This window comes from Prionailurus bengalensis, chromosome C2, assembly GCF_016509475.1.
Source record: "Prionailurus bengalensis isolate Pbe53 chromosome C2, Fcat_Pben_1.1_paternal_pri, whole genome shotgun sequence".
NCBI classification, from domain to species: domain Eukaryota; kingdom Metazoa; phylum Chordata; class Mammalia; order Carnivora; family Felidae; genus Prionailurus; species Prionailurus bengalensis.
The window spans coordinates 134517232-134545143 of record NC_057350.1 but is presented as its reverse complement, the minus strand read 5'-3'; the positions used below and the strand labels follow the sequence as shown (position 1 = coordinate 134545143).

Below are 27912 nucleotides of genomic sequence, written 5' to 3'. Positions count from 1 at the left end.
GGTACTGTTGGCAGGCTAAATGCCATCGTAATATTTATGCCAAATTGGGTACTCTATTACTTAAAGCAAAGATAGGCACAATTTAAGGTCTTGGAGATTTTCCATTGAGATTTGTACGTAAAGACTTTGGAGATTGGAGATAACATATTTTGGTAGGAGTCTTGTGGGGATTTGTGCTGTATTGGTCTAATCCTGAGGGAATCATTGAATGTATTCTGGTCTCAAGCATCCCCAGGTCAGGACTTGGGAAAGCTTTACTCAAAGTGGTTCTATAGGGTATTCCTACTGTGGCAGGAGCTCCAGCTGGATCTTTGTTCTTCAGAACTTTAAAAGTGAGCTTTACTATGGTTCATCTTGTCCTGAGGCCCCAAATACCTACAATGTGGTTTAAAGAGAAGCCCTGTTCTTTGCTGGTTATCTCTGTAAAACGTTTCTTAGGAGGGCAGCGAATAAATACTTGGGGAAAACTTTTTAGCAGAGCAGATGACAGAGGCAACCTTAGTACTTTTGCTAAGGCTGTTTGATAACACACTCTCAGTTTAGGAAACTAATAAGAAACTGGAGCATGGTGTTGATGAACTTAGATTGATCTCACTTAAAATGGAGTATTATCTCGTCATATTGGACAAGAATGCTGTGCTCCAGGAATTGGTCTCACGGCTGTGAGTCATTGAGCTGGTCACGCCTCTCTATCATTCTGGAATAATCAAGAATATCCCCAAGCCAACCAAAGTACACCAGTCTCATATTTCTTAGGTTTAGGTTGGATGTTGTATTAGTCAGCTATTGCCACAGTACTGCTGTGTAACAAGCCCCCCCAGAGTCATTGGCTAAAAACAGTACTATTCTCACACATTGGTGGGTTGGCTGGAGCAACTCCATGAGGCAGTTCTGCTGGTCTCAGCTGGGCTCACTCTCAGGTGTGTGGGTCAGCTGATCTAAGCTGAGCTGCTCTTGGGCAGCTGGGGCATGTCCTCTCAAAGTGGTGGCAGAGATAGAAGAGGTTAAGTTTAACCACAAGGGCTTGCCAAGCCCTTGTTGCATCATACCTGCTAATATCCCATTGGCCAAACAAGTCACATGGATAAGCGCCTAGTTGGCTGGTCTCCCCACCCATCATCTTAGTCTTGACTTTCTTCTCTCCTGATTCCACTGCTCTTGTGGTCCTTGGCTACCCCTCATTCACTGTGCATCCCTACTCCAGCTGTATCCTCTACCTAACTCTCAAACCCTGAAGATCCAAAAGCCTTCCTTGCATGGTTAAGTACATATCTCTACTCAAAATGAGGAGACCCGTTTTGAAAAATACCCAACCACTGCCTCCACCTGCACTCTCTCCCCTTAGCCCACTTGATATTTTTATAGCATTTATCACCTCTAACATTATGTCACTGTCTCCCTCCCCACACTACAAGGTAAGCTCCATGGGGCAGAGACTTCATACGTCTTGCTGCCTGAAAGATCTCCGATGACCACAGGAGTACCTGGCACAAAATAGATGCTAGGTAGGCACTGGAATGAATGAGTGAGCAGCTAGAAGTGTTTTCAGTATAAGCTTAAATGCTTCCAGGAACACAGTACTCACTCTTCTGAGGTTTTACCTTCCATTTTTTAGACTACTCTAAGGAAGGTACTTTCTGTTTATATTGTACTCACATTTTCTCCCCATAGTTCCTAAAACTTTTTGATTCTAGCTCTGCCTTCAAGAGCCATGTAGAGGAGAGAAAAAGAAAATTCATTTTCATCTGTGTTGTCTGTTTGTATGATGCTTGTGTTAACTCTTGCATTAATCTTGTAGAAAAGGATAAGAAGAAATTCAAATTATACCTAATCCCACCAATCATAAGTGCTGCTAGATTTTATGTATTTCCTTAAAGTTTGTCTAACCCTTCTTAACATAAAAAAAATTCACATACAGCTCATACCGCAGGCTTGTATCCTGTTTTTTTTTTTCTTCTTTATAACATTGTCTCTAAGGAATGTTTCTGAATCATTACATTCCCATAATTTTTTTGTAGCCACATAGTATTTAATTATATGGAAGTCTCCTAACTTATTCGACTACTTTTCTATGGTTGAATATTTGAATTGTTGAGCATTTAGATTGTTTATGTTTTTAAGGAATTTATAAGTCATGCTGGGAGATAAATATTTGATGGCTTTAGTGGTTATTTCCTTAGAATAGGCTGAACGAGGTAGAATTTCTGGGTCAAAGAAGATGGGCTTTTTTGTTTCAGGCTCTTTCTTTAGACCTTGTGAAATTGCTCTCCTAAAAGATTGTACAGTTAAAATTCCCTTAACCACCATAAGCTTTTTATACACGTATAAAAAATGTTAAGCTTAGCCATTTATTTATTTATTTTTGTTGTTGCAAACAATTTTCTCATTTAATGGCCTTTCAATTGTCTTTATGAGGTCTAGTGGAAGACAGAAGCTAAATATTTGTTAAGTGTTTACATCTGTCCGTCTTTTTCTTTGTGGCTTCTGGGAAATGCTGACAGTTCCTGAACTCCAATGTAATACAAAGGACTTTCTGAATTTATCTCCCTTTCTGTTAAAAAAAAATCATATTATTATGTGAATTATCCTTCTAAAATAAAAATAGTATATCACTAAAGATAGTTTTAATGTGAATTGCCATAACAAAATACCACAGGCTGGATAGCTTAAATAATAGACATTTATTTTCTCAGAGTTGAGGAGGCTAGATGTCGTCCGTGGTTAAGGTGCTGGCAAATTCAGTTTCTGCTTGAGGCCTCTTTTCCTAACCTGCAGACAGCCACCTTCTCTCTTCTTCATCTGGCATTGCCTCTGTGCAGGGAGAGGGGAGGGGGGTCCCTCTGGTGTTTTCCTGGTAAGGACATCAGTCTTACCAGATTAGGACGCACCGTTATGACCTCATTTAACCTTAGTTAATTCCCTAAAGGCCCTACCTCCAAATACTGTCACTTTGGAAGTTAATGCTTCACGTATGAATTTGGATGGGGGGAGGACACAATTCAGTACCTAATGGTGTGATTGATTTGTAGATTAGAATCCAGGGACCAGGAGTGATTCTGTGTACACGTTCCCATGTCACAGATGAGAGACCAAGTCCCTGAAAGGGGTCACGTCACTTTCCATGATAGAGCATGGATCCAAACCACCTGCTTCTCTGTCTAGTCCTCTTTCCCACAATCTCTTCTCTAAATGAATTTAGGGCATTTAAAAGCCATATTAAAAAAAGGAGGAGCGGCAGAAAACACCTCCCTTAATGTCTTCTGCTGTGGCGGGGACTCTGTTGTAATTTTCTTTATACTCTCACTGCCTAAGACAATGAATCCTTCTTGAATCCTGTTTTATGTTTAACGTAACGTTTATTGAATCATATAGAACTCAGAACCTGGCACACTGACCAGAGCAATGCCCAAGGAAACATTTTCAGTGGTAAATCATTTGGGAAAATTCCCCTTTCCCTCAAATTCTGCCTCTTGACAAGAGCTAAAGCGTCATCTGTACAGCTGTCCACATCATGAGAACTTCTAAGAATCAGCGCATCTAGAGTGCATCCGACAAACTCAGATCTGCTGTGTTATATCTAGCCCCCCTTTAAAAAAAACCTTCCACCTAAATATAGTTTTCTTCTAAAAACTGTCTCTAAATGACTGTGTTTTACCCTGAATAAGTTCTCCCCAGTGCATCCTGACGTTGGAGCGTGAAAAAGAAGGTAAACGCGTGAAATCAAATGGTGATTGCTAACAATGAAATTTGGGCTCATAAAATCAAGGATATTATTCAGAACTGCGAGGTAAATTAGTCTCATTCATTCTGATGGGGCTAGACTCTATGGCTGTGTGTGCCTTCTTTAATTAACATGCTGAAAAGATGTTCTGATTGGGATTATTAATGAATGCAGTGAAAATTTTTGCTGCTTGTAAGGCTTCTGCCACAGACGGTTTACAGAACTCCCCCCGCCTCTTTTCTTTTTCCACAGATTCCTTACACAGCCTGACAGATGGAGTATTCATCTTTGAAGCTGTTTCCACAGAAGATAGCAAAACCATGCAGGGCTATGATGCTATTGTTGTCGAACAATGGACAGTCCTGGAAGTAAGTGTGAGATTGGCAGTGGTGCTTCCTTTGTTTGGACAATGATTGTTTTATCCGCTTGCTGGGTCTGACCGTGTCTGCTGTGGCTTTCCTCTGAAAGGCAGTTTGACCTGGGTAGACCTACAAGGCCCCTTTCAAATGCTTCTGTGCCCTCCAGTTGGGGCATGGGCCCCACTTTCCCTTTCTGTAGGAAAAATAGTGTGCGTGCTGGACCATTGGGTGGAAAGAGGTTCTTCTTTCATTCATTTGCATATCACTGGAAACTCCAAGTGACATACGTGAGGCCAACATACAGCCTGTGTCCACCGGAATGAGAGCAACATGGTTGTTGGTGTTAGACCTTATGCCTCCCTCTGCCAAGTATCCTTGGAAGAAATTGGTGCATACGCACTCAGTCTTTGACAAAAAGCCCATGAGGCAAGTACATGACTGCCCCTATTTCACAGATGAGGAAACTGAGGTTAGGTCCCTGGCCCAAGGTTACGCAATAAATGCTGAAGGATGTCCTTGAGAGATGTTGACCCTTGAAGCCACCAAACTGCTGTGGGCAGAGTAATTCCTTCAGCCACGTCCCACTGGGACATTCGAAGACCTGATTTCTTTCGGAGATTCGCCGGTGTGTACTTTGAGGGCACTGTAGAAGGGTGGGCTTCTCAGACTCATCTCTTGTCCATCCAGCATCTTGGGTGTAAACGGGCAAGCTGTTTAAACATGCGGGACTGATTTCTGAAAGGATTTCTTGAGGAGGCCCTGGAAAAACACAGGGTTAGCATCGCTCGGAGGGCCCTTGCCAAACCGGGCTCTCTGTGCCAGAGTAAGACAGGTGTGGGTTCAGCTCTTTGTGAGGGGCATGGGCTGCCGGGACCCACCAGACAGTGGGTGCTTGCCACGTCTTTGTGCCCTCTGGCTGTGCCCCCTGCAGCCTGATGGCAGGCAACGCCCTCACCTAGTTGCTGGAGGGCGGTGGGCACCCCAGCGGTCTGTCCCCTGTCCTCTACGCCGGCAGCAGTTCTGAGCGGGCATGCCTGCATCTGGGCAGTGATGTGCAGTAACTGCTTGCCAGGAAGGGGACAGAGTGCAATGGAAAACTGTACTAATCAATCAGAAATTGGAATTCCAAAAACACAGCATCCAGGGCTCAGTTAGATGAGGGGCCAGGAGCCCTAAAGGAAAGTAAGGAATCGGGTCATGACCTGGTTTGCCATCAGGCTCTGCCAGCTCCCCCTGCCTGACCTTGGTCTCATGTTCCTTTCACACACACACACACACACACACACACACACACACACACACACACCGCCTCGGGTCCCTAGACATCCTGAATTTAAGATGGGGCCATGCTGTTCATCCAGCCCACCTCATGTGGTCAGATGAAAGATGAAATAACAAGGGTGCCAATTGAGGATCTTAAGGACCCTATTAAAACAGCCCACAGGCTTTAACACTCAGTAACTCTGTTTGCTCTGTCACACTTAGCCTTCACAGCAAGCCACATGTGGCTGCACCAAAAACAAGTGCATGTGTGGAAGTGATTGACGGGTCACGGGACGTGTGCAACATCTCTTGCCATCAGCACATTAAAATGGCTGTTAAGGGAGGGCACCGCGGTTTCCTCAAGAAAGGTGGTTTGATGGTTTTGATCCAAAGTCTCAAAGTGTGCTCCTAGGACCAGCAGCATTGGCGTCACCTGGGAAGTTGCTATAAATGCAGATTGTTGGACCCCACCCCGGATGGACTGAATTAGAAACTCTGGGGATGGGCCTCAGCAATCCTTTTTCACAAGGGAGATCCTGATTCACGGTTTTAAGAGCCAGTGTCTAAAAGAACAGGATAGATGCCGCTCTCACCAGATGTCTGTGGTTGTGTGTTGGTTGATGAAAGTTGTGATAGGAAAAGTACCCCAGTGGCTTGTCTTTCTTCAGCCTTTGAAATTAACTGTGACCTTGATGAGCAACTGGAGTGAATGCATCCTATCTAAAATGTTTGTGGGAGGAAGTTAAGGTTACAAACTAAAATAAGGACACGATTGTCTTTTTAATTAGAAGAGGTCAATTTTATGGGTTAAGAGGCTAGATCAGGAAAGATGAACATTTATTCAGAAAGCTTTCCTGGCTGTGCAGATTGGTTTCCATTAGGTTGATTTGTTAATTTTATTTCTTTCTCAGATGTTCGAACTTTTTTCTCTCGACCTCCTATTTTTGTGCATTAATCTATTTGGTGTTATTAGTGTTGGGTCATGTCGTCATTGTCCCTCGTCCCCTTCTCTCCCTCACGGACACACGCACATGCACACGCGCACGCACACACGCACACACGCACACACTTCAGGAATGCTGTGGCTTTTCTCCAGAGATCCTGGGAAATGGCATAGGGTTTTAAGACCCACAGTGGGCCCAGTGGTGTGCACCAGCTTGCGAAGCCGGTTCTGTGCCTCTCTTTCCAACTCCGTATTCAGTGACGGATTCAGTCATTAGTAGCTTGAAATTGTGTTTGTGGAAGTACCTCACCATGAAAACTGGCAAAGCCTGGAAATTAGGATTCCACCCTCCCACCCCCACCCCGGCTCAGAGAGCCAGTTGTAAGCATTTACCAGCACATCACTAGATAGGCCTTTATTCCATCACATGTTGACATTATGATAGGCAGGTGTGGCTGGCATCCAGTTGGGCAGAAACACATTTTCTTAATTTTCCTGATAGTGACAAGTGAATTAATGGTTTTGATGTAGGTGTTCAGCCAGTTCTCCCCCCGCACAAGTCTTCAGTCTCACTCTTTTCTCTGGTGCCTTTGGAGCATTCCCAAATTCCCCACAGTAGAAACAGACCCCCGTCCATTTTAGCAGCGTCAGCTTCTGAGTGCCATCTCTTTAGGACTAAAGGAGGGGAGATCTCTTCTGGACAGACTGTACCCCTGGGCATATGGGTTTCTCTTCCTCTTTGCGGCTGTATTGGCAGACTTAAGGTCAGCTCATAGGTCGCCTCCTTCAGGAAGCCCTTCAGACTCCTTCAGAGTGAAAGACTCTTCCTTTGTGTTTCCGTAATTCTCTGTGCATAAGTCTGTCAGCTCCTATTATGATCACTATGATTTCTTTATCCACTTTCCTTCCTTACTGCGAGTTTCTCGGCGTGGGCACGTTCATCTTTGTTCTCTAAGGCTTCCAGTAAATGCTTCCTGAATTGGATTGCAGGCCTTTTGGTTCAGCGTTAGGTACACATACACTTCTCAGAATGAAGCGTGAATCCCTCAAGAGCTTTTAAACACACAGGTATCCAGGCCCTCCTCACAGAGGTTCCTTTTCAAGCCCACTTTGGGAATCCCTGCCTTAGCAGAACCACATGGATACACTGTATCCCACCCAGCTGGCCCAGCAGTGTCCAGTCCAGGGCAGAACCCACAGCTCAGCTCTTTGAAGAGGATGTGTCAGAAGTCCCCCCTCCCCCCACTGACGGCCCCCCTTCTGCTGGCCCCTCCAGGTGTGTGGGCCTTTGTCCAGCAGCCTCACCTTTCACCCTTGAGACCCACCTGCTTCCTCTCTTCACCCTTTTGGCCTCTGGGAAGGGTCTTTCCTGTTCAAGCCCTGGGCAGATCCCTCTTGGCTTGTGGTTGACCCTGCCTTTCTGGCAACCTCTCCCCTTCCAGGCCAGCCCATAAACTCCTGGGCTCTGGCCACAAAACACTGCCGACCAGCTTGTTCTCTTTGCTCACAGTTGGGACTGCCCTGTTCCTTTTCTGCCTCCTGCGCACATTAGTATCCTCAGCTCGCAGTACACACGTGCCATTCCAGTCGAGCCACATCTTCCCGGCTTCCCTGTCCCCATGTGCACGTGCACACGTGGACGCTTTCATGAGAAAACCTACCTAACTCTTCACAGCTCTGCAAACACCGCAGCGTGTTGGAAAGAGAAGGTAGACTCTGGAGTCTGGTCTGGGAATGCATCCTGGCTGTCTTATTCCCAGCCGAGTGACTGAGTGTACCCCCTCTTTGTTTTTCCATCTTTCAGCTGTATGAGTGGGAACACTGTCAGCCTCTCCAAGTTGAGAATTTAAAAAATGATATATTCGAAAGTTGTGAGTGTAGCTCTTGGCATATCGTAGGGAAATAGTACTTTCTTTTATTGGCCCCCTGGTGTCATCGGCTAGAAAGATCCTCTCCCGGTTGCCTTGCTCTTGCTCTGAAAGCACAGCAGAGGTTGGGCAAGGGAAAAGTGTGGAGCCAAACGCATTGCGTGTTTCTCAGTTGGAAACCTGTGGCAGTTTTGAGTAGTATGAAAGCCCGTCCGCACAGCATCTGTCATGGGTATTTTGTTTACTTTCTTTGAGTTTACAATTTAGAGTGTGAGCAGAAAGGGTCCTTCTTGGAAAGAAAGGGGGAAACTACAGAGATGAATAGGTCATATGGATGAGAGACGGAAAGACAGAGAGACAGGGACCCTCTTTTTTCATTCTGAGGTTGCATGTCCTTCAGCCTGGGAGCCCATCACTGCTTATGGACACCATCGGGTGCCCTTGAGGCCTTAGAGCCTTCTCTGTCTTCACCCCTCTCCTTGGAATGAGCCTTCCGGTTCATCAGCGCCCCTTGTGAAATTTGCTGCCAGAACTGACCATGCGATAACAGTAAAAACTCTTTTAGCTGATGCAGTTGGTATGGTGGTTAGAGAGTTAATTGAAAAGCCAATTAAAAAGAACCAAAGAAAATCATATTCATACCCCCACACATTTTATTTTAATGTAAAATATATAAACATGCATCCATTTGCCCATCTTTTAGAGTTTGAGGTCTGCTGATTGGAATTTCACTTCACCTTTCTTGTGTAAACCACACCCAAGGTGTTGCTATCACCAGTGTCCTGGGGCAGTGTCTTGAAAGTCTAGGAAAGGGATCTGACTGCCGAATCCTTGATTTCATGATTTTTTTTCTTACTCTTTTCCAGCCCCCACCACTTCTAAGTCAGCCATAGTTGTTATTTTTAGGCAACTGCACTTTGTCAAATCTCTTCAAAGCATTCTACTTAGTTTTCCCAGAAACAACTTCTTTTGCCTTTACCATCAGTTTAAATAATGTAAATGAAGACACATAGTGATGACAGTGGGTCTAACTGACCTACGCAGGTCTGGGAGCCTGTGGGACTCAGCCTGCTGTGCTCGGTGGCTGGGATCAGGGGGCCGTGAGCAAGCTGGAGAGGAGCCTGCCACCTGTGAGCACTTGGTCCTCTGACAGCTGGACTTGGGCTTCTGCTCGTCCAGCAGGTGGTTGGATCAACTTTGGGGCAGCCATGACAGATTGCATCATGTAAGGTGGCACATAGTCAGTTCTCCCCATCCGCTCCCTGTGTATTCAATCTGTTACTGAACCGACTCCCAGTTCATCTCATCCTATTAATTTCTGCCCATTCTTCCAGCCTATGGAGACATTTTTGATCATGGTTATATCATCCTGCATTTTTGGAGGATCATCTCAGCTTTGGCTTCTCTGAAGGTTTCATTTGTAGGATGGCTCCTTTCCAGTCCAATGTCAAACACACTAGATGGAGGACATGGTCCTTTGGCATGTTTGGGGGGTTTTTCCTCTAGTTTCTAACCCGACGCCAAACCCTTTTGCCAGAAGTTTCAGATGGCCCTATTGTTCCACCTAACATGTCACCATTTTATCCCTGAAAGAATCACGAGAGGCTCGCTGAGATGCATTTCTGTAACTGACATCCACTCTGGGGTACGCCTCCACCCCTCCGGTCCCCTAACCCTGGAGACACACAGGCCCCACTCGTTCTGCACTAACTTCTGTATTCTGTAGACTTCTGGGGATCCATCTTTTGTTTCTAGGGGCTCCCAGCCATCTCTTGAACAATCCACATAGGATTTGTAAGGGAATAACATCAATTTCTGTGGTATCTACAATCCACCACCTTCTGCTGTGACAAGGGAGCCAATATTTATTCTTATTAAACCATCTGACATTTCTTTCATTGCCACGGTTTCTCTAGGATAATGATTTTGGTTCTGAGATCATAGCCTTGAGTGCCAAAGATAGTAGTTCTCTGTCTTTTTCCTGTGATTCAAAAGATTTTCCCATGAGTGACCACTGCCTTGAATGACCTTGACTGCAGACACATCCCCTTCCCCTACCAGGCTGTAACTCCACCCCTTTTCCAACCCAGAGCAAATCACGGCACAGAGGAGGCCCGCAAGGTGTTCAGGGCAACGCTGAGTCTGTTCTAGAAGCTCTGGGTGCTCTCACTTGGTCAGATTCCTCGTGTCCCACTCGGTTTTGATAGTGACACATCAGTGCACTAAGTGGTATGACTGAGCAACTTTTCCCTAAAATGTAATGTATGTATACTTGATGAATTTTAAATTCATCGTTTAATGGGGAAAAACTGAGAGCTTTCCCCCTAAGGTCAGGAACAAGACAGGGATGTCCACTCTCGTGCCACTGTTATTCAACATAGTACTGGTAGTCTTAGCCTCTGCAATCAGACAACACAAAGAAATAAAAGGCATCCAAATCAGCCAGGAGGAGGTCAAACTTTCACTCCTCACAGATGACATGATACTCTGTATGGAAAACTCTAAAGATTCCACCAAAAAACTGCTAGAACTGATTCGTGAATTCAGCAAAGTTGCAGGATATAAAATCAATGCATAGAAATCAGTTGCACTCCTACACACCAACAATGAAGCAACAGAAAGAGAAATCAAGGAATCAATCCCATTTACACTTGCACCAAAAACCATAAAATACCTTTGAATAAATCTAACCAAAGAGGTGAAAAATCTATACACTGAAAACTATAGAAAGCTTATGAAAGAAATTGAAGAAGACACAAAAAAATGGAAAAAGATTCCATGCTCCTGGATAGGAAGAACAAATACTGTTAAAATGTCGATACTACCCAAAGCAATCTACATATTCAATGCAATCCCTATCAAAATAACACCAGCATTCTTCACAGAGCTAGAACAAATAATCCTAAAGTTTGTATGGAACCAGAAAAGACCCCGAATAGCCAAAGCAATCTTGAAAAGGAAAACCAGAGCAGGAGGCATCACAATCCCAGACTTCAAGCTATACTACAAGGCTGTAGTCATCAAGACAGTACGGTACTGGCACAAGAACAGACACTCAGATCAATGGAACAGAATAGAGAACCCAGAAATGGACCCACAAACGTATGGCCAACTAACCTTTGACAAAGCAGGAGAGAACATCCAGTGGAATAAAGACAGTCTTCGTCAGCAAGTTGTGCTGGGAAAACTGGACAGCAACATGCAGAAGAAGGAACCTGGACCACTTTCTTACACCATACACAAAAATAAACTCAAAATGCATGAACGACCTAAATGTAATTCAGGAAGCCATCACACTCCTCGAGGAGAAAGCAGGCAAAAACCTCTTTGATCTTAGCCACAGCAACTTCTTACTCCACACGTCTCCAGAGGCAAGGGAAACAAAAGCAAAAATGAACTGTTGGGACCTCATCAAAATAAATTCATCATTTAAAAGCTTGAGGGTTTGCTTTAGAAAGCACGTTGCTAATCTCTATTTAAAATGTTAGAGGCTCAGGGGTGCCTGGGTGGCTCAGTCGGTTAAGCGTCCGACTTCGGCTCAGGTCATGATCTCGCGGTCTGTGAGTTCGAGCCCCGCGTCGGGCTCTGTGCTGACAGCTCAGAGCCTGGAGCCTGTTTCAGATTCTGTGTCTCCCTCTCTCTGACCCTCCCCCATTCATGCTCTGTCTCTCTCTGTCTCAAAAATAAATAAACGTTAAAAAAATTTTCAAAAAAAATAAAATAAAATGTTAGAGGCTCCTGGGTGCCTCAGTCAATTGATCATCCAACTCTTGGTTTTGGCTCAGGTCATGATCCAACCCCAAGTTGGGCTCAGCACTGAGCGTGAAGCCTGCTTAAGATTCTCTCTCTCTCTCTCTCTCTCTCTCTCTCTCCCCCCCCCCCCCGCCCCTACCCCACTCATGGTCGCTCTCTCTCTCTAAAGTAAAAACAGTAATAATAATTTAAAATAATAAATAAATAAATAATAAAAGATGTTAAAAATGGGGGCACCTGGGTGGCTCAATCGGTTGAGCGGCCAACTTTGGCTCAGGTCATGATCTCACAGTTTGTGGGTTTGAGCCTCACATCAGGCTCTGTGCTGACAGCTCAGAGCCTGGAGCCTGCTTCAGATTTTGTGTCTCCCTCTTTCTCTGTCCCTGCCCTGCTCATGCTCTGTCTGTCTCTCTCTCTCTCTCTCTCTCTCTCTCTCTATCTCTCTCAAAAATAAATAAACATTAAAAAAAATTTTAATGTTAAAACTGTTAAATACCCACTCCTACCCATGACTAAGCAAGCCCGTACCTCCCAGCCACCTCTTGTAGAGAAACACATGCATTTGTTCACAAGAAGGCACACACAAGGACATTATTTCAGCGTGATTAGTACTAGAAAAAAGGAAGCTGCATACATGCCCATCAGTAGGAGAATGATTAAATAAAAGATGGTACATCCTTATTATGGATGCAGTCATTCTGTATAAACTGGCAGGGAAGGAACTCCAGGAAATGTTAATTGAAAAAACAAGCTGCAGAATGATGCTGTAATGGGTAATTTTATGTGTCACCCTGGCTAGGCTATGGTGCCCAGTTGTTTGGTCAAGCACCAGTTTGATGTTGTAGTGGAGGGAGTTTTTAGATATGATTAACATTCGAATTTGCAGACTTGAAGTAAAGCAGATTGCTAATCCTTCATAATGTGGGTGGGCCTCGTCCAATCAGTTGAGGGCCTTAAAAATACGCCTTTCCTGCAGACTTCGGAGAAGAAAGTAAAATGGAAAATAGGCAGGAAGTAAAATAGAAACAGGAAGTAAAATGAGGATTGAATAATTCCACTTTCTTGGAAAGTGTACAACTTCTTGCTTTGAACATAGTTTAAAAAGGTGTCCGTGTATATGTGTACGTAGTCATATACGTGCAATCTCATTCTGGGCTTGACTTTCATTCTTTTTTGGAGTTTGCCTCAGTTTAGTCACCATCCCTGGAGGGTCAGGTACCTCCGTTCTGTCCTTGTAAATCCACACTCATCAACCTGTGCAAGACATTGATTTCCTTAGGTGCCTGCAACTTTTCTTCTAGAGCAACACTTCCATCAGGAGTCAACTTCTCTTCGGGTGTTTCTTGCCACGGGGCTGGACTGAACTTTTCCCTGAACTTTTAACATTCCTTTTCTTCTTGTCCCTGGAGAGGGTCTCTAGTGCTCCTTGGCTATTAGGAATTTGGCAGAGGACAGCTTAGTTTGTATGGTCTGTGTTCCGCCAGATAAGTCACTCCTCTTCCCCAAATGATGGAGATCATATTTAAAAACAGTGACCCCAAGAGGTGCCTGGGTGGCTCAGTCTGTTAAGCGTCTTGACTTTGGCTCAGGTCATGATCTCACGGTTTGTGAGTTCAAGCCCCACGTCAGGCTCTGTGCTGACAGCTCAGAGCCTGGAGCCTGCTTTGGATTCTGTGACTCCCTCTCTTTCTGGTTCTCCCCTGCTGGTGCTCACTCTCTCTGTCTCTCTCTCAAAAATAATAAATTAACATAAAAAAAAATTTTTTAAAAAACAGTGACCCCAAAAAGCCTTTTTCAGGTCACTGAGTCCTGACTTCTGAGTCTTTGGCCCTGTGCTCGGTTAGTGGGGCCCTGGGTGGCTGGCTGTCCCTGTTTCGTCTTTTTCGGGCAGAATTTTCCCTCTGTCTCCTTCTGGACAGCAACTTCTTGACTTGGGGGTCATGAAATGTCACGTGGATTGTGGCATTGCCAAGAAGAGATAGACGATGGGCTTTTGGGTGGAAATCGGCCCTCCAGCTTTCCCATGGGATGGCTGGCAGTTGGTGGAAGAGGATTAGTGGATGCGAGACAGAGAACTCCCAGGGAATTGGGAAGCCCCAGAGGGTCAGAGAGAGGGACTGGGACAAGAGTGCCGCCCTGGGACGAAAACGTAAAGGGGTGTTCGCTGAGGCCCCTACGCTGAGGAGCATCCAGGAGAAGACTTCCTGCAGAATAAGTAGCAAGGCACTCAGTGCTGGATGGCATCCTGCCGACCGGGAGTGCTCTGGGGGAAAGTAGAGACTGACCAAGGCCCACTGGACACCGTGGGCTCCCAACGGGCTCCGACAGGGTGTGGATGAGCCAAGGGGGTTGGGAAAGGGGCTTCCTGCTGGTGGGAAGTGCCAAGAGCAGAGGCAGGCCAGAAGGGAAAGCACATCTGTACATTTTAGTTTCACAATTAGAACATTAGTGGCTAATGTCAGAGTTTTTCTAGATCCTCGGATCCCCCATTTTTAAAAAAATACTTAGTTTTGGGAGAGCGTGAGTGGGGGAGGGGCAGAGAGAGTGGAACAGAGGATCCAAAGCAGGTCTGCGCTGACTGGCTGACAGCAGTGAGCCCGCTGTGGGGCTCAAATTCACGAACCTCTAGATCATGACCTGAAGCGAAGTCGGATGCTCGACCGACTGAACCACCCAGGTGCCCCTCCTTGGATCCCTTTTTATCAATGTGCTTTCACTTCTAGAAGCCAACACCTGTGTCTTTGCTGACACCTGCACCTGGGCCTCCGGAGCCTGCTTTGTTGCTCTTGGCAAGCTGAGCAGGGAAATACCTGGATGTTTAGGTGCCCCTGGGGTAGCTCTTACCTGTGACTGAGGAGGGTGGGTGTATGAAAGGCAAGAGTGAGGCGAACTCCAAAAATGAACGAAGGTTAAGCCCAGAATGAGATTGGGTGTACGTGACTACACACACACACACACACACACACACACACACACACCTTTTTAAACTATGTTTAAAGCAAGAAGTTGTACATTTTCCAAGAAAGTGGAATTATTCAACCCTCCTTTTGCTTCCTTTTCTACAAGCAGAAAACAAGTATATCTAAAGCGGAACAGAAGAAAGGACATGGTGATACATGACTAGTTATCTTTTTTTTTTAAGTTTATTTATTTATTTTGAGGGAGAGAGCACGTGCATGTGGGTGGGGGAGGGGGCAGAGAGAGCGGGAGAGAGCGAGCATGTGCAAGAGAGGGGGAGGAGCTGAGAGAGAGAGGGAGAGAGAGAATCCTAAGCAGACTCTGTGCTGTCAGTGCAGAGCCCGACATGGGGCTCAATCCCACGAACCACGAGATTATGACCTGAACCGAAACCAAGAGTTGGACACTTAACTGACTGAGCCACCCAGGTGCCCCTAGTTATCTTTTAAATGTAAGTTTTTAATTACCCAAGTAAAATGAAGATTTCTCTCTATTAAAATGAAGACGTTACAGATAAAGCTACCTCCCACTCTTCCATTCCAAGGCACGCGTAACCATTGTCAGTAGAGGTGTGGACCTCTGAGTACAGCCTACCCCCCAGAGCCTCCCGAGCGCTGAGGCTAAGCCTCAGGGGATGTTGCATAAACCTGTGTCCTCACTCGGGTTCAGCCTGTTGTTCGCCTCCCCCCACCCCCTCACCGCCTTATAATAAGCTACTTGCGCGTAAATCCTCCTCTCAGGGACTGTTTCTGGGGAAACTGGCCCAAGATAGAATATGTCTTTTACAAAAATTTCATGTGATAATGTGAATTATGTTGCAAATTGAGACAAAAAATTGTTGTGGGTTTTATAATAATTTTAAAGAAAACTCTTATGGTCCAAAAGTGTATATATTTAAAAACCGAATCTTCCTCCCACCCACCGGCCCTCCATGCTCTCTCCAAGAGGGAGCTCTTCCCAGAGATAAACAGAGTTGGGTGACACACGCAGACACATGTGCGAGTAGGCTGAACAGGTGCTCTCCAAAAGTAAGCCCTGGAACTTGTAAATGTTACCTTATTTGGAAAAAGGATTTTTGCAGATATAATTAAAGATAAGCATCTTGGGGCGCCTGGGTGGCTCAGTCGGTTAAGCGTCCATCTTCGGCTCAGGTCACGATCTCACAGCTGGTGAGTCTGAGCCCCACGTCGGCGTCTGTGCTGACAGCTCAGAGCCTGGAGCCTGCTTCGGATTCTGTGTCTCCCTCTCTCTCTGCCCCTTCCCCGCTCATGCTCTGTCTCTCTCTGTCTCTCAAAAATGAATAAACATTAAAAAAAATTTATAAAGATAAGCATCTCGAGATGGGGAGATCATCCTGGATTATATGGATGGGTCCTAAAAACATTCACGTATATCCTTCTGAGAAGGAGGCAGAGGGAGATTTTACACACAAAGAGAAGACGTGAAGGCAGAGTTGAGAGAGATTTGGAAATGCTGGCCTTGAAGACTGGAGAGATGCAGCTACCAGCCAAGGGACGCCGGCAGCCACAGCTGCTGAAGAAATGGGTTTTCCCCTAGAGCCTCCAGAGGGAGCATGGCCCTGCTTTCACCTTGAGTTTGGCACAGTTGTACTGACTTTGGACTTCTGACCTCCAGAACTGCGAGAGAATGAATAGCTACTATTGTAAGCCACCAAATTTGCGGTCCCTTTTACAGCAGCCCTGGAAACCGGTACAACATACATAGACCTAACTGCAAGGGAGGCCTGTGGCATGTCTTGACAGCATGTCTGCTTGGGAAGAGCGTCTGCGGAGAACTCTGCCATCCAGGCAAGAGCCCGGGTTTGCAGTAGGTTGAAGGAGGCTACAGTAGGGATCTCATCAGAGAGCCAGGAGTCCAGAGTTGGCCCTGAAACAGTGTGTTGTTGGGAGAGATGGACTAGAATGGGGGAAAGGTAGACAGACATTTGGAGGAGAGGTTCCAACGTGAGAGAATACAGGTGGTGGCCATGGTGTCAGTTAGGATGCTTTCCATGTCAACAGCAGGACATGTGAATAGAAATGACTTACAGTAGGGATTTTTCTTCTCATGTCACCAAGCAAGAAGTCTGGAGGAAAATCGGGGGTTGCAGAGTCAGCTTTTTCAATGGCTTAAGGACATCACAGAGGACCCAGGTGCTGTCACCTTTCTGCATTCTGGTCCTCACCCTGCCTGCCAGGTCTCTCTTTGGAATGCTAGGCCCAAAGTGGCTGCAGCAGCTCCACGCATCTCATGTGAACGTCATAAGAGCTGGGAAGAACTGGGCATTTCCTGCCACATGCCCTTTTTTTTATTAGAAAGTAAAAGTGTTCCCAGAAACTCTCCAAAAGTTTCTGGGTGCCCTAGAAAACCTAGAGTTTTCTTGGGTGCCCTTAGCTGGGAAGTGGGTCACAGACCCACATCATTGCCAAGAATCATGGTTAGCTGGAGCTGGAGAGTGTGTTACCTAGGAAAGGGAACCTGGGCTAACAAGTAACTGTTTTGGCACCAACCGTGTCTGCCACTGAGTGGGAATAGAAAGGCAAAGAATGCTCCTAGAAACATTTTAAAGAAAACTAGACTTGGTGACAGCTTGGATAGCAGGAAGGTGAAAAGGAAGAATTTGATGTTTTTCTTCCAAAAACTCAATGGTCTTATTCTCTCAGACACCCATATTTCATTTCTTGTACAAAATTTAGCTCTACAAGTTAAGCTAGACCTTTTAAAACATTTATTCAACAAATAAATACTGAGTTCCTACTGTGTGTCAGCCATTGTGAAAACATGATGAATGGAGGGAATTTGGGCAGGAAGGATTGATGTCTTTAACTAGAAGGAAGGAGCTCAGTCATTAAAAATGAATTCCCACCCCCTGGCCTTTGCATGCCCATAAATAATTTCTCTTCGCTGTCACACATCCTGAGGGTAGTGAAATGTGCTAAATCACCAGGACCCTTTTAGAGCTGGAGACAGGGGAGAGGCAAGTGTGCGTTCTGGCAAAGACCACAGGATGGGGTGAATTTAGAACTTTGCTGCAGAGAAAGAGAAAGGTGAAAGAGGTCAGCACGTTTTCAGAATCTTGTAACAAATGCATTTTTGAAAAACAGTATGCTTAAGGGGCGCCTGGGTGGCTCAGTCAGTTAAGCGTCTGACTTTGGCTTAGGTCATGATCTCGCAGTATGAGAGTTCCAGCCCCACGTCGGGTTCTGTGCTGACAGCTCAGAGCCTGGAGCCTGCTTCAGATTCTGTGTCTCCCTCTCTCTCTGACCCTACCCCGCTCGTGCTCTGTCTCTCTCCCCCTCTGTCAAAAATAAATAAACATTAAAAAAAAATTTTTTTTTGGGGCGCCTGGGTGGCGCAGTCGGTTAAGCGTCCGACTTCAGCCAGGTCACGATCTCGCGGTGCGTGAGTTCGAGCCCCGCATCAGGCTCTGGGCTGACGGCTCAGAGCCTGGAGCCTGCTTCTGATTCTGTGTCTCCCTCTCTCTCTGCCCCTCCCCCGTTCATGCTCTGTCTCTCTCTGTCCCAAAAATAAATAAACGTTGAAAAAAAAAAATTTAAAAAAAAAAAAAAATTTTTTTTAAAAACAACAAAAACAGTATGTTTAAAACCTCCAGTGTGTGCCACAGAATGACAAGAAAGAGGCAATCCTCAATGTGATAAAATAGGCTTGATCTTTAGGTTTCTTGGATGTTTGAGATTAGAAGGGTGGAAGATCATTCTATGAGAATGTTAAGCACATGCACAGACAATTACCGTGGGTCAGACAATTCTGTGGGTCAGAATCCAGGTGGGCTAAACTGCTAGGGTCACAGGAAGCTGCAACCAGATGTTAGCAGGGCCATGTTACTTATTGGGGCCTCTAAGGCAGGAATCTGCCCACCCCACACCCCCCCCCCAAGCTCATCCAGGTTGTTGGCCAAATTTAGTTCCTTGTGGTTGTAGGACTAAGGTCTTTGCTTCCTTGCTGGCTGCCAGCCAAGGGCTGGTCTTTGCTCCTGGGGACTGTCACATTCCTTCTTGTGCTTTCCATGTGGCCCCCCAATAGGAACTTTTTAGATGCATAGACAGTCTTCAGGCTACAGATGAGGACAGGGCAAATGCTTCTCCAAGAAGAATTTAGTATATTAAATCAGTGAGTATAGAGGGCTGGGGGGTGTTCTTGTAGTTAAGTGATCATTCATTGCCACTTCTTGGAATTTGTCCTTTTGAAATTCACTTGGCCAAGTATTTTAATACAACTAAATAAAAAGGAAGGGTCTATGGGTGGAGCGTGACTGGTTGAGAGGCTATACTCAGCAAAGGTGTGCTTTAATTCGAGGAAGATCTTTCCTTGTGTGCCCTGTGACGCCATCCTGTGCTTTGTCCTCTTTTGCGGCTTTTTCAATGGTTTGTGTAGAGATTTACAAGGTGGTGGGCCTATGGAGAGAGACCCAAAGCTGGGAAGTCCCAGGGTATACCAGGTGGCCATGAGTAGCTAAAGAATAAAGAACATGGATGCTCTTGGGTTCTCCAAAAACATTCCGGCTGGGCATGGGAGAAAGAGGATAAAGGGGGTGTCTGAGAGTGGGGCATGGGGAAGATTCTGGACAACCCACCTACACCAGTGTCAACAAGAGCTGCTTTTTCTGACTGTTTTTACACGTTGAGTGTCTAAATTAGATTACAGTTGGTGTTTGTGGAAAGTGCCCCATTACTTTAAAAAAAAAGGAAAAAAAAAAAAACAAACCAAGAAACCTTGAAAATTACTTACCTAATCCTGCTTCTTTCTGGAGTAGGTGTCCCTGACTCCTTAATTCCCTTCTAATCTCATTATCTCTTAATTTATCACTGTTGGATCAGACCATCCCAATAAAATGTAAAAGAGATACATTTAAGTATAAAAAACATCAGTTGCATTTAAGTTCAAAAAAATAATATAGAAGGGAGAATACCTGATTTGACAGCAATTCTTTTTTTTTTTTTTAATTTTTTTTCAATGTTTATTTATTTTTGGGACAGAGAGAGACAGAGCATGAACGGGGGAGGGGCAGAGAGAGAGGGAGACACAGAATCGGAAACAGGCTCCAGGCTCCGAGCCATCTGCCCAGAGCCCGACGCGGGGCTCGAACTCACGGACCGAGAGATCCCGACCCGGCTGAGGTCGGACGCTTAACTGACTGCGCCACCCAGGCGCCCCGATTTGACAGCAATTCTAATGAAAAGGAATTTAATACAGCCCAACAGTATACCTCCTACTCCCCTCCAAATTCTATGACAAATGCTATAAGCTATGACAAAGTGGTATTTACCAGATCATAACTGTGATCTTTGTCCCCTCATTTTGTTCTCTCCTTTCCTCTGCTGAATCCCTTCCCCATCCCAAGTCTTCACCCTGGGGATCCTCACCTTTCCTGACCCAGCTCTTTGTAGAATCATCTTCCCTTCCTTTTGGCACTTAATATGTTCCATCTTACTTTAGAGTTATTTAATTTTTTTTTAACTTTATTTATTTATTTTGAGAGCAGAGAAAGCACGCACATGTGAGCAAGCATGAGCAGGGCAGGGCCAGAAAGAGAGGGAGAAAGAATCCCAATCAAGCTCCATGTCAACAGCATGAGGCTCAAACCCACAAACCATGATACCATGACCTGGGCCAAAATCAAGAGTCAGATGCTTAACCGATTGAGCCACCCAGGTACCCCTAGAGTTATTTAATTTTTAAAATTTAAAAATTTTTAAAATTGCACACACTCCATGACTCAAGGACTAGCTGTTCTTTTTTTTTTTTTTTTTTTTTTTTTTCAACGTTTTTTATTTATTTTTTGGGACAGAGAGAGACAGAGCATGAACGGGGGAGGGGCAGAGAGAGAGGGAGACGCAGAATCGGAAACAGGCTCCAGGCTCTGAGCCATCAGCCCAGAGCCCGACACGGGGCTCGAACTCACGGACCGCGAGATCGTGACCTGACTGAAGTCGGACGCTTAACCGACTGCGCCACCCAGGCGCCCCAAGGACTAGCTGTTCTTGATATCCACGTTCCCTGGTCCCAAATTAATTTCTCTCGTTTTACAAATTTTCCACAAACATTGGTTGAATGAACACAGAACATCCGGTTGCTGCTATTTAACAAGAGGTAACTGGCCATATTTACGAACATGCCCACAGGAAGTACCTGTCTTTCTGCTCTTCTGATGCTGGCTGATGCTGGCTGACTTAGAGCCCTGTGTCCCACCACACCCACCGTATTTGATGAGAAACACAGACAGACTGTAGGGGACACAGAAGAAAGGGCTAGGGATGGAGACATATGCATATCTATCTTGAAAGAGGAAAAAAAAAACGGGCAATCAGGTAGCCAACTCCCTATCTTTGAAAGGCTGACCTGTCATAAAGGAGGTAGACTCTGTTTTCCTTGATTGCAAGGGAGTAACTCGATCCCTTTGAAGAACCCCTGTGGAGCTGTTGGGCAGTGGAGGTGGCTGGGCCCTGGGGCTGTCAACAACCAAGTGCCAGTGTGATTCAGATGTTCAGCCAGTAAGTGAGCCTCCTCCCTTCAGCAGGAAGCACTACAGCAGTGGTTCCAGATCACATTGACCCTCACGATCACCTGGGGACTTAAAAATACACATTCCCAGGCATCACCCCTGGAGATTCAGTGCCAGTAGGTCTGGAGGTGGAAGTGAGGGATCCACATGTGAAACATTCCACCGGCCCAAGAGCCACAGGACTGGAGGACTCCCCTGATCCCTTCCAGATTCAACGAGCTGGGATGCTTGGTTGGCCCGTTGCTTTTAAGTTAGTGGCCTCTTTGAGGCAGAATTATTTTTTTTTTAATATTTTTTTCAATGGGTATTTATTTTTGAGAGAGACAGAGACAGAGCTTGAGTGGGGGAGGGGCAGAGAGAGAGGGAGACACAGAATCCAAAGCAGGCTCCAGGCTCTGAGCTGTCAGCACAGAGCCCAATGCGGGGCTCGAACCCACGGACCATGAGATCATGACCTGAGCTGAAGTGGGATGCACAACCGACTCAGCCACCCAGGCGCCCCGAGGCAGAATTCTTCACATCCTCTTCAGCTGAGGTAGAAGGGGATGTCTCTTTGCTTACATCACTTGACAAATTAGATTAAGAAGGCTTGGGAGATAGCCTAATGAGGCCAAATGGCCTGTTCGTTTTACAAAAGTGATGCATGGACAGTTCCTCAAAATGTCAATAGTTAACAGTTGCCATGTGACCTGCAGTACGGCTCCTAGACACGTATCCAAGAGAAATGTAAACACATATCTACATAAAAACCTATACACAGGGCACCCAGGTGGCTCATTGGTTGCACGTCTGACTCCTGTTCTCAGCTAGGGTTTTGATCTCAGGGTCACGAGTTCAAGCCCCGCATTGTTCTCCATGCTGGGTGTGAAACCTACTTAAAACAAAACAAAACAAAACCTATATATATGGCTCTTCGCAGCAGCATTATTCATAATATCCAAAAGGTGGAGACAATCCAGATTTCCAGCAAGTGATGAAAACATAAGCAAAACGTGACATATCCGTATAATGGAATATTGTTTGGCAATAAAAAGGAATGAAGTACTGATCCATGCTGTGGCATGGATGAACCTTGAAAACATTATGCTGAGTGAAAGAAGCCAGACACAGAAGGCCACATGTTTTACGATTCCATTTACATGAAATGTCCAGATTAGGTAAATCCGTAGAAACAGAAATTAGATCGGAGGCTTCCTTGAGGTGAGAGGAAGGAGAGTGGTTGCTCATGGGTACAAGAATTTGGGGGGAGTGAAGAAGATGTTCTAAATTCAGACTGTGGTGGTGGTTGCACATCTCTGAATATGTTAAATACTATTGAGTCGAAGACTTTAAATGAGTGAATATTTAGATATTTCAATTACATCTCAGTAAAGATGTTTTCAAAAAGTGGTGCTTGTAATTGAAGACAGGTTAGAAAATACAAATAAGGAAAAAGCAAAAACCCTCCTCTCCTCATCACTGAGAAAAGAGCCACATCACAACGTAACATCTTGGTATATTTTCTTCTCATAGATATTCTGTCTATATTTTCATATTTGGGATCATACTCTTCATACTGTTTCTACTTCATCAATTTAAATGGCTGAAAAGTATTTCAGTATATGAACAATCATATTTTAATGTACTTCATTAGTTATCCATTGGTGGATTTTAGATGGTTTCCATTTTCTTGTGCTTGTAAACCAGGAATATTCTTCAGCTTTATCATTATACTTCATATCACTTTTTGATTTAAAGGCCCATACTTTTTAAGCTAGCCAATTTTTATTTTTATCACACTGGAATAAATTTTACCTTTTTCAAAGTTTATTTATTTTGAGAGAGAGAGAGAGCGAGCATGTGCATGTGAGCAGGCAAGGGGCAGAGAGAGAGAGAGAGTGAGAGAGAGAATCCCAAGCAGGCTCTGTGCTGTCAGCACAAAGCCCGATGTGGGGCTCAAACTCCCAAACCATGACATCATGGGCCGAGCTGAAATCAAGAGTTGCTTAACCCACTGAGCCACCCAGGCACCCAGAAACAAATTTTACATTTGATTTTACCTTGAAAGTTCTTGATAGTGTTCAGAAGGGGGCATTGGGCAAGAAGGTGAAGTTCAGGGTTCATCACAGAAGTATTACTGTACTTAAAACTTAATGTGGGCCATGAGATTCTGTAGAGTCCCCTTCCCATATGAGGACAAAATCACTTTGAAAGAAGCAGGTAGCTTTGTCTCTATTAAATGGTAGTTGGCTGTTTTGTTTTCTAACCTAGATCAGTTTTTGCTGTGTAGCAATTCCAATCTCTGTAGCTTCAGACAGCCATTTGCTTATTAGCTCATGATTCTTTGGTTCAGCTGAGTTCTACTCTGGAGCAGCTTAGCTGATCTGTCCTGGGCTCTCTCATGCCTCAGCTGATGCCTGGGTGATCCAGGGTGGCCTCATTCACATGGCTGATGGTTGGCTGGCTGTTGGCTGGGGCAGCAGGGTCTTGCATATTCTAACGCCCGGAAGGTTAGCTGAGCTTCTTCACTGCCAGTCACAGGGCTCCAGGAGCCCCAGTGTGCTACCTTATTTCATGCCTTGGTCTGCATCACATTTGTTAATATCCCCTTGGCCAAAGAAAGTCACAAAACCAGACTGAGATTCAAAAGGTGGGGAAATAGACACCATCTCCTGATAGGACGATCTGCACTGTAGCGGCACGGATACAGGAAGCGGACAAATTTGTGTGTGGCCAGTTTTAATAATTTACCAGATAGTGTTTGCTAAAACATCCAGTGGCCTTAATGACTCCAGTGGCCAGCATATGACTCTGTGCGTTTCATTTTCATACATGAATAAACTTCCAGCTTCCACATACGGAATGCCCAGAAGAAGGGTGTAACACCCTCCTGGCAAATTAACTTGTATTTTTTCATGGTAAACTCAGATCTCATCAATGTTAAATGTTTTGCTAAGACTTTGAGAACATAATAAGACAGCGGCAGCAGGATCTACCCCCAAAAGGCAACGGCGGATGCATTCATTCATTTACTCAACAACTATTTGTTGAGCACTCGTTTGTGCCAGACGTTTGCCTAGATGCTTGGGATTCATCGTAATGAGATAAATAAAATCCTTGCCTTTGTGGAGATTGTGTTCCACTGAAAGAGAGGGCAATAAATGGATAAACAAATCTGTGCCAAGTAGTGATAAGTAAGATGAAGTGATGGGGCAGGGGACAGCGGGCAATAAGGGGATTTTTTAGAGGACACCAAATAGAGTTGGCCAGTCTCTCTGAGATCACTTTAATTTTTTTTGATTTTGGTTTGCTCTTCATCAGCTCATCCTTCGGTGAGTCACAGCCCAGATGCTGGTGGAAACCCAAGAGTGCTGTTACCACCTCTGGTGGATTTGCCTCTAGGCTGTAGTAGAGCAGGGAGCTAGAGAGAATGGAAGGACTCCTGGGATGGGGGTAGTGGACAGTCAAGGGATCTGACATGTCCTGAAGGTTGTATATTCTTGCTGGAAGCTCTATTAGAAGTCCCCTTAGCAGGAGCAGGGTCCTCAGAGGACATGCTGTGGGATTAGTGCAACATAATTTGGCCTGAGGGAGAGGGGAGCATGGGGAGAGATGGCTGAGTTAGAATCATGGTAACCATAGCAACAAGATGGTGACAACTGGGTCACTGTGAAGAGAAAATTGACTGAAGAGAATATTGACCGGATGCCGAAGTGGGAATGTGGCATCTTGAATTTACCAGGTGGAGATAGTCAGGGAGAGAAAATCTGTTGTGTTGTGCGTTCCGCAGCATCGTCTTTTCAGAGTGAGCCCAAGGCCAGCGTAGCCCAACACGCCAAGACACGGAGCTTTGTGTAGCTCTGTCTGTTGCTAGTTTGCACAGTGACAGTGGAATAATCCTTTCCTTCCGTTTCCTCCTCTGTTAAGATTTTGAACCAACCTTTGTTCAGGGCCATTTTCTGGGTTAGCATTTAACGATTATTGGTCAGGTGTCGGGACTCTGCTGTGGAGGAAGGTGGTAAATGATGTGGTCTTAAAAGTTCTTGAGTTTTTGCTGACAAACTTTGGGGCTCCCAACTCCAAAGTAAATACCTTTAATGATATACTGTGGGAAAGCTCTTTTTAAATCCTCTCTTTTCTAGGTAGTAGATAAGGTGCAAAAACAAGAAAGAAAGAGGATTAGAAAATGACCCTCCATCCACCTCATATTGTCTGAAGAGGGAGTAATAAAGTGGCAAATCCCATTTACCTCCTGAAAGCCTAATTTCCTCACTCATCAACGCAAGTGGGAGGCACTTGGCAAGTCCCTGGATGGAGAAAACGTTTCTCGTTTAATTGTTATCAAACAAAGCTGCTTCCAGGTCTGCCGGAGAGGACATGCTCACCCCTGATGCATTCTGTATGTGTGTGAAATGTCAGCTTCTGGAGGCCGTAAGCCCCGTGCTGCGACAGTATGAGGTCCCGCTGAGCAGCCAACAGGATGTAGATGCTTAACTGTTTGCACTCAGAACTGTGGCAGCGGCTGTCCCCACTAACGGCCAGGGTTTGCCCAGCCGTCACCCCCTTAACCTCAAAACCTCCGGCCTCATCTCCTCCGGCGTAATCCCCGAGTCCTGCGTTGTAACACGCGTCCTGTTCTCATTCTGCCCAGGCAGGCGCATGTTGGCACACAGCTCTGAGAGTAGGTACGGCGTGCCGTCTCTGCCACCCCACAACCCCTTCCTGCCTTCTGCGTTTGTGACTTCAGAGAAAACCACACATACCAGGACCAAATCACCCTGCTGGTCCCAGAATCCAGGGGAGTGTTATCTTGTACATGCAGGTTTGGTTTTCCTGCCAGCTTGGCGTGTGTTGTTCTTTAGGAGAAGCCAGAGCAGTGTCTCAAACTGGGATGTGATGTTCTTCCCCAGTGGGGGTTTTTATCTCTCCCTCCCAGGATATGTCGGTGGCAGTGCCGGGCCTCATCGTAGGTTATCATAAGTTAGACTTCAGGGCTCCAGGTGTCATGCAAGGTCACAATGTGTCTGGCATGGAGCAAATGAGGGCTGGGTGCGCCAGCTTTGAGTGTGGCGAAAAATTAAAAACACTGAATTCCATTCAGTAGCAGCTATTACATTTTATTTCTCTCAAATTAGACCAGGAGACTTTCACCACGGTCTTCCTTCTAGAGATTTGTCTGGGCACTCGGCCCTTCGTAGAATAATGCTAGTGGATCAGTTAGCTTCTACTGTGGAATAAAACACCCAAAGCTTAGTGAATTAAGGTAACAATTGTTGCGGGTGAGTCCACAGATCAGCCAGATGATTCCGGTGATCTGGCCGAGGCCTGACTAACCCCACCTGGGCTCACTCATGCTTCGCCAGCTGTTGGCAGGTCCAACATGGCGTCTCTCAAATGTCTGCCAGCTGGTTGGGTCACCTGTCTCACAGCATCCAGCAGGCTAGCCCGGGCATGTCCCCATAGCATAGGCAGGGTTCCACAAGAGCACATGGAAGCAGCAAGGCCTCTCGAGGCGCAGGTTCAGAACTCCCATAATGTCATGTCTACCGTATTCTGTTGGTCAGAGAAAATCACAAGACCAGCCTGGATTCAAGGGGTGGAGAAATGGACTCTACCTCTGTATGCAGAGTTATGTTGTAAAGAGGCCTGGAGACAGGGAGGTAATAATTGAGGCCATTTTTGCAAAGTGCATCTCAAACAACAATAACGACCATTATTATTTTGTCGGGCTCTCCAAGGGCTCCAGAGTTTGTTGCCTTTCTTGCATGGTGGAGAAAATCGGGCAAAGATGTGAATTAAGCAGCAGGCGTGGGTAAAGAGTCTTGGAATGGGAAGACTAGACTCTGCACTGCGTGGATTTCATCTGCCCCCTTTTCTACATCTGAGAACTAAGCTTTTTTTTTCTTTAACGTATTCTCTTTGAACGTTATGAAAGCCAAAGTTGTCTAAAATGAGACCGACTGCTTTCTTAGACTCTATTATGTTGGCCTAATTACATATCAGGAAAATGTTTTTCTGGGGCATTGTGTGTAAAACAAAGAGGAAAACAACATCTCCAGCCGGCCCTGGCGTCCTTGCCCCTCCCTCTCGCTGGCAGGGGCTGTGGTCCTGCAGGAGGCCCCGGGGGAGGATGGGGGCCTGGAAGGCAGGGCTGCTGCAGCTGGCCTCAGAGGGATTTACACTTTCTCCAGAGCGAACGGAGGGGCAAGTCATTCCCGCCTCTGTCCTTCCAGCACAGCTCATGGTGGCTTCCATCTGGTGGGGGAACTTGTTACTCTCCCCACGCCCCCTAGCCCAGGATCTCCTGCCGCAGGAGAAGAGGCTCACATAGCTTCCCAGGTGCTCAGCACAGAACCAGGTTGACTGAATGTGGAGATTCGTAAATGAAGAGCGGTATGAGAATAGCCTTGCCCTTGGAAATGCTGAAGAACTCGCTGAGTTTCCTGCAAGACTGCCCCCAATGTTAATAGCGCCCACTTGCCATTGGATAAACAGAGATGACCCGTCCCGTGGCATTTCCCTCGGGCCCTGCCTTCGGGTCGCTG

General features: G+C 45.7%; 1 protein-coding gene across 5 annotated transcripts in view; it reads left to right on the top strand.

Moving 5' to 3' along the window:
- RFTN1 (raftlin, lipid raft linker 1) overlaps positions 1-27912 on the top strand; it is a 209978-nt gene that overhangs the window by 160021 nt on the left and 22045 nt on the right. For all 5 annotated transcript variants that reach the window (XM_043595469.1, XM_043595470.1, XM_043595472.1 and 2 more), the window contains one exon: positions 3974-4089. In XM_043595469.1, the coding sequence (XP_043451404.1) occupies positions 3974-4089 (116 nt within the window). The remainder of the gene's footprint in view (positions 1-3973; positions 4090-27912) is intronic.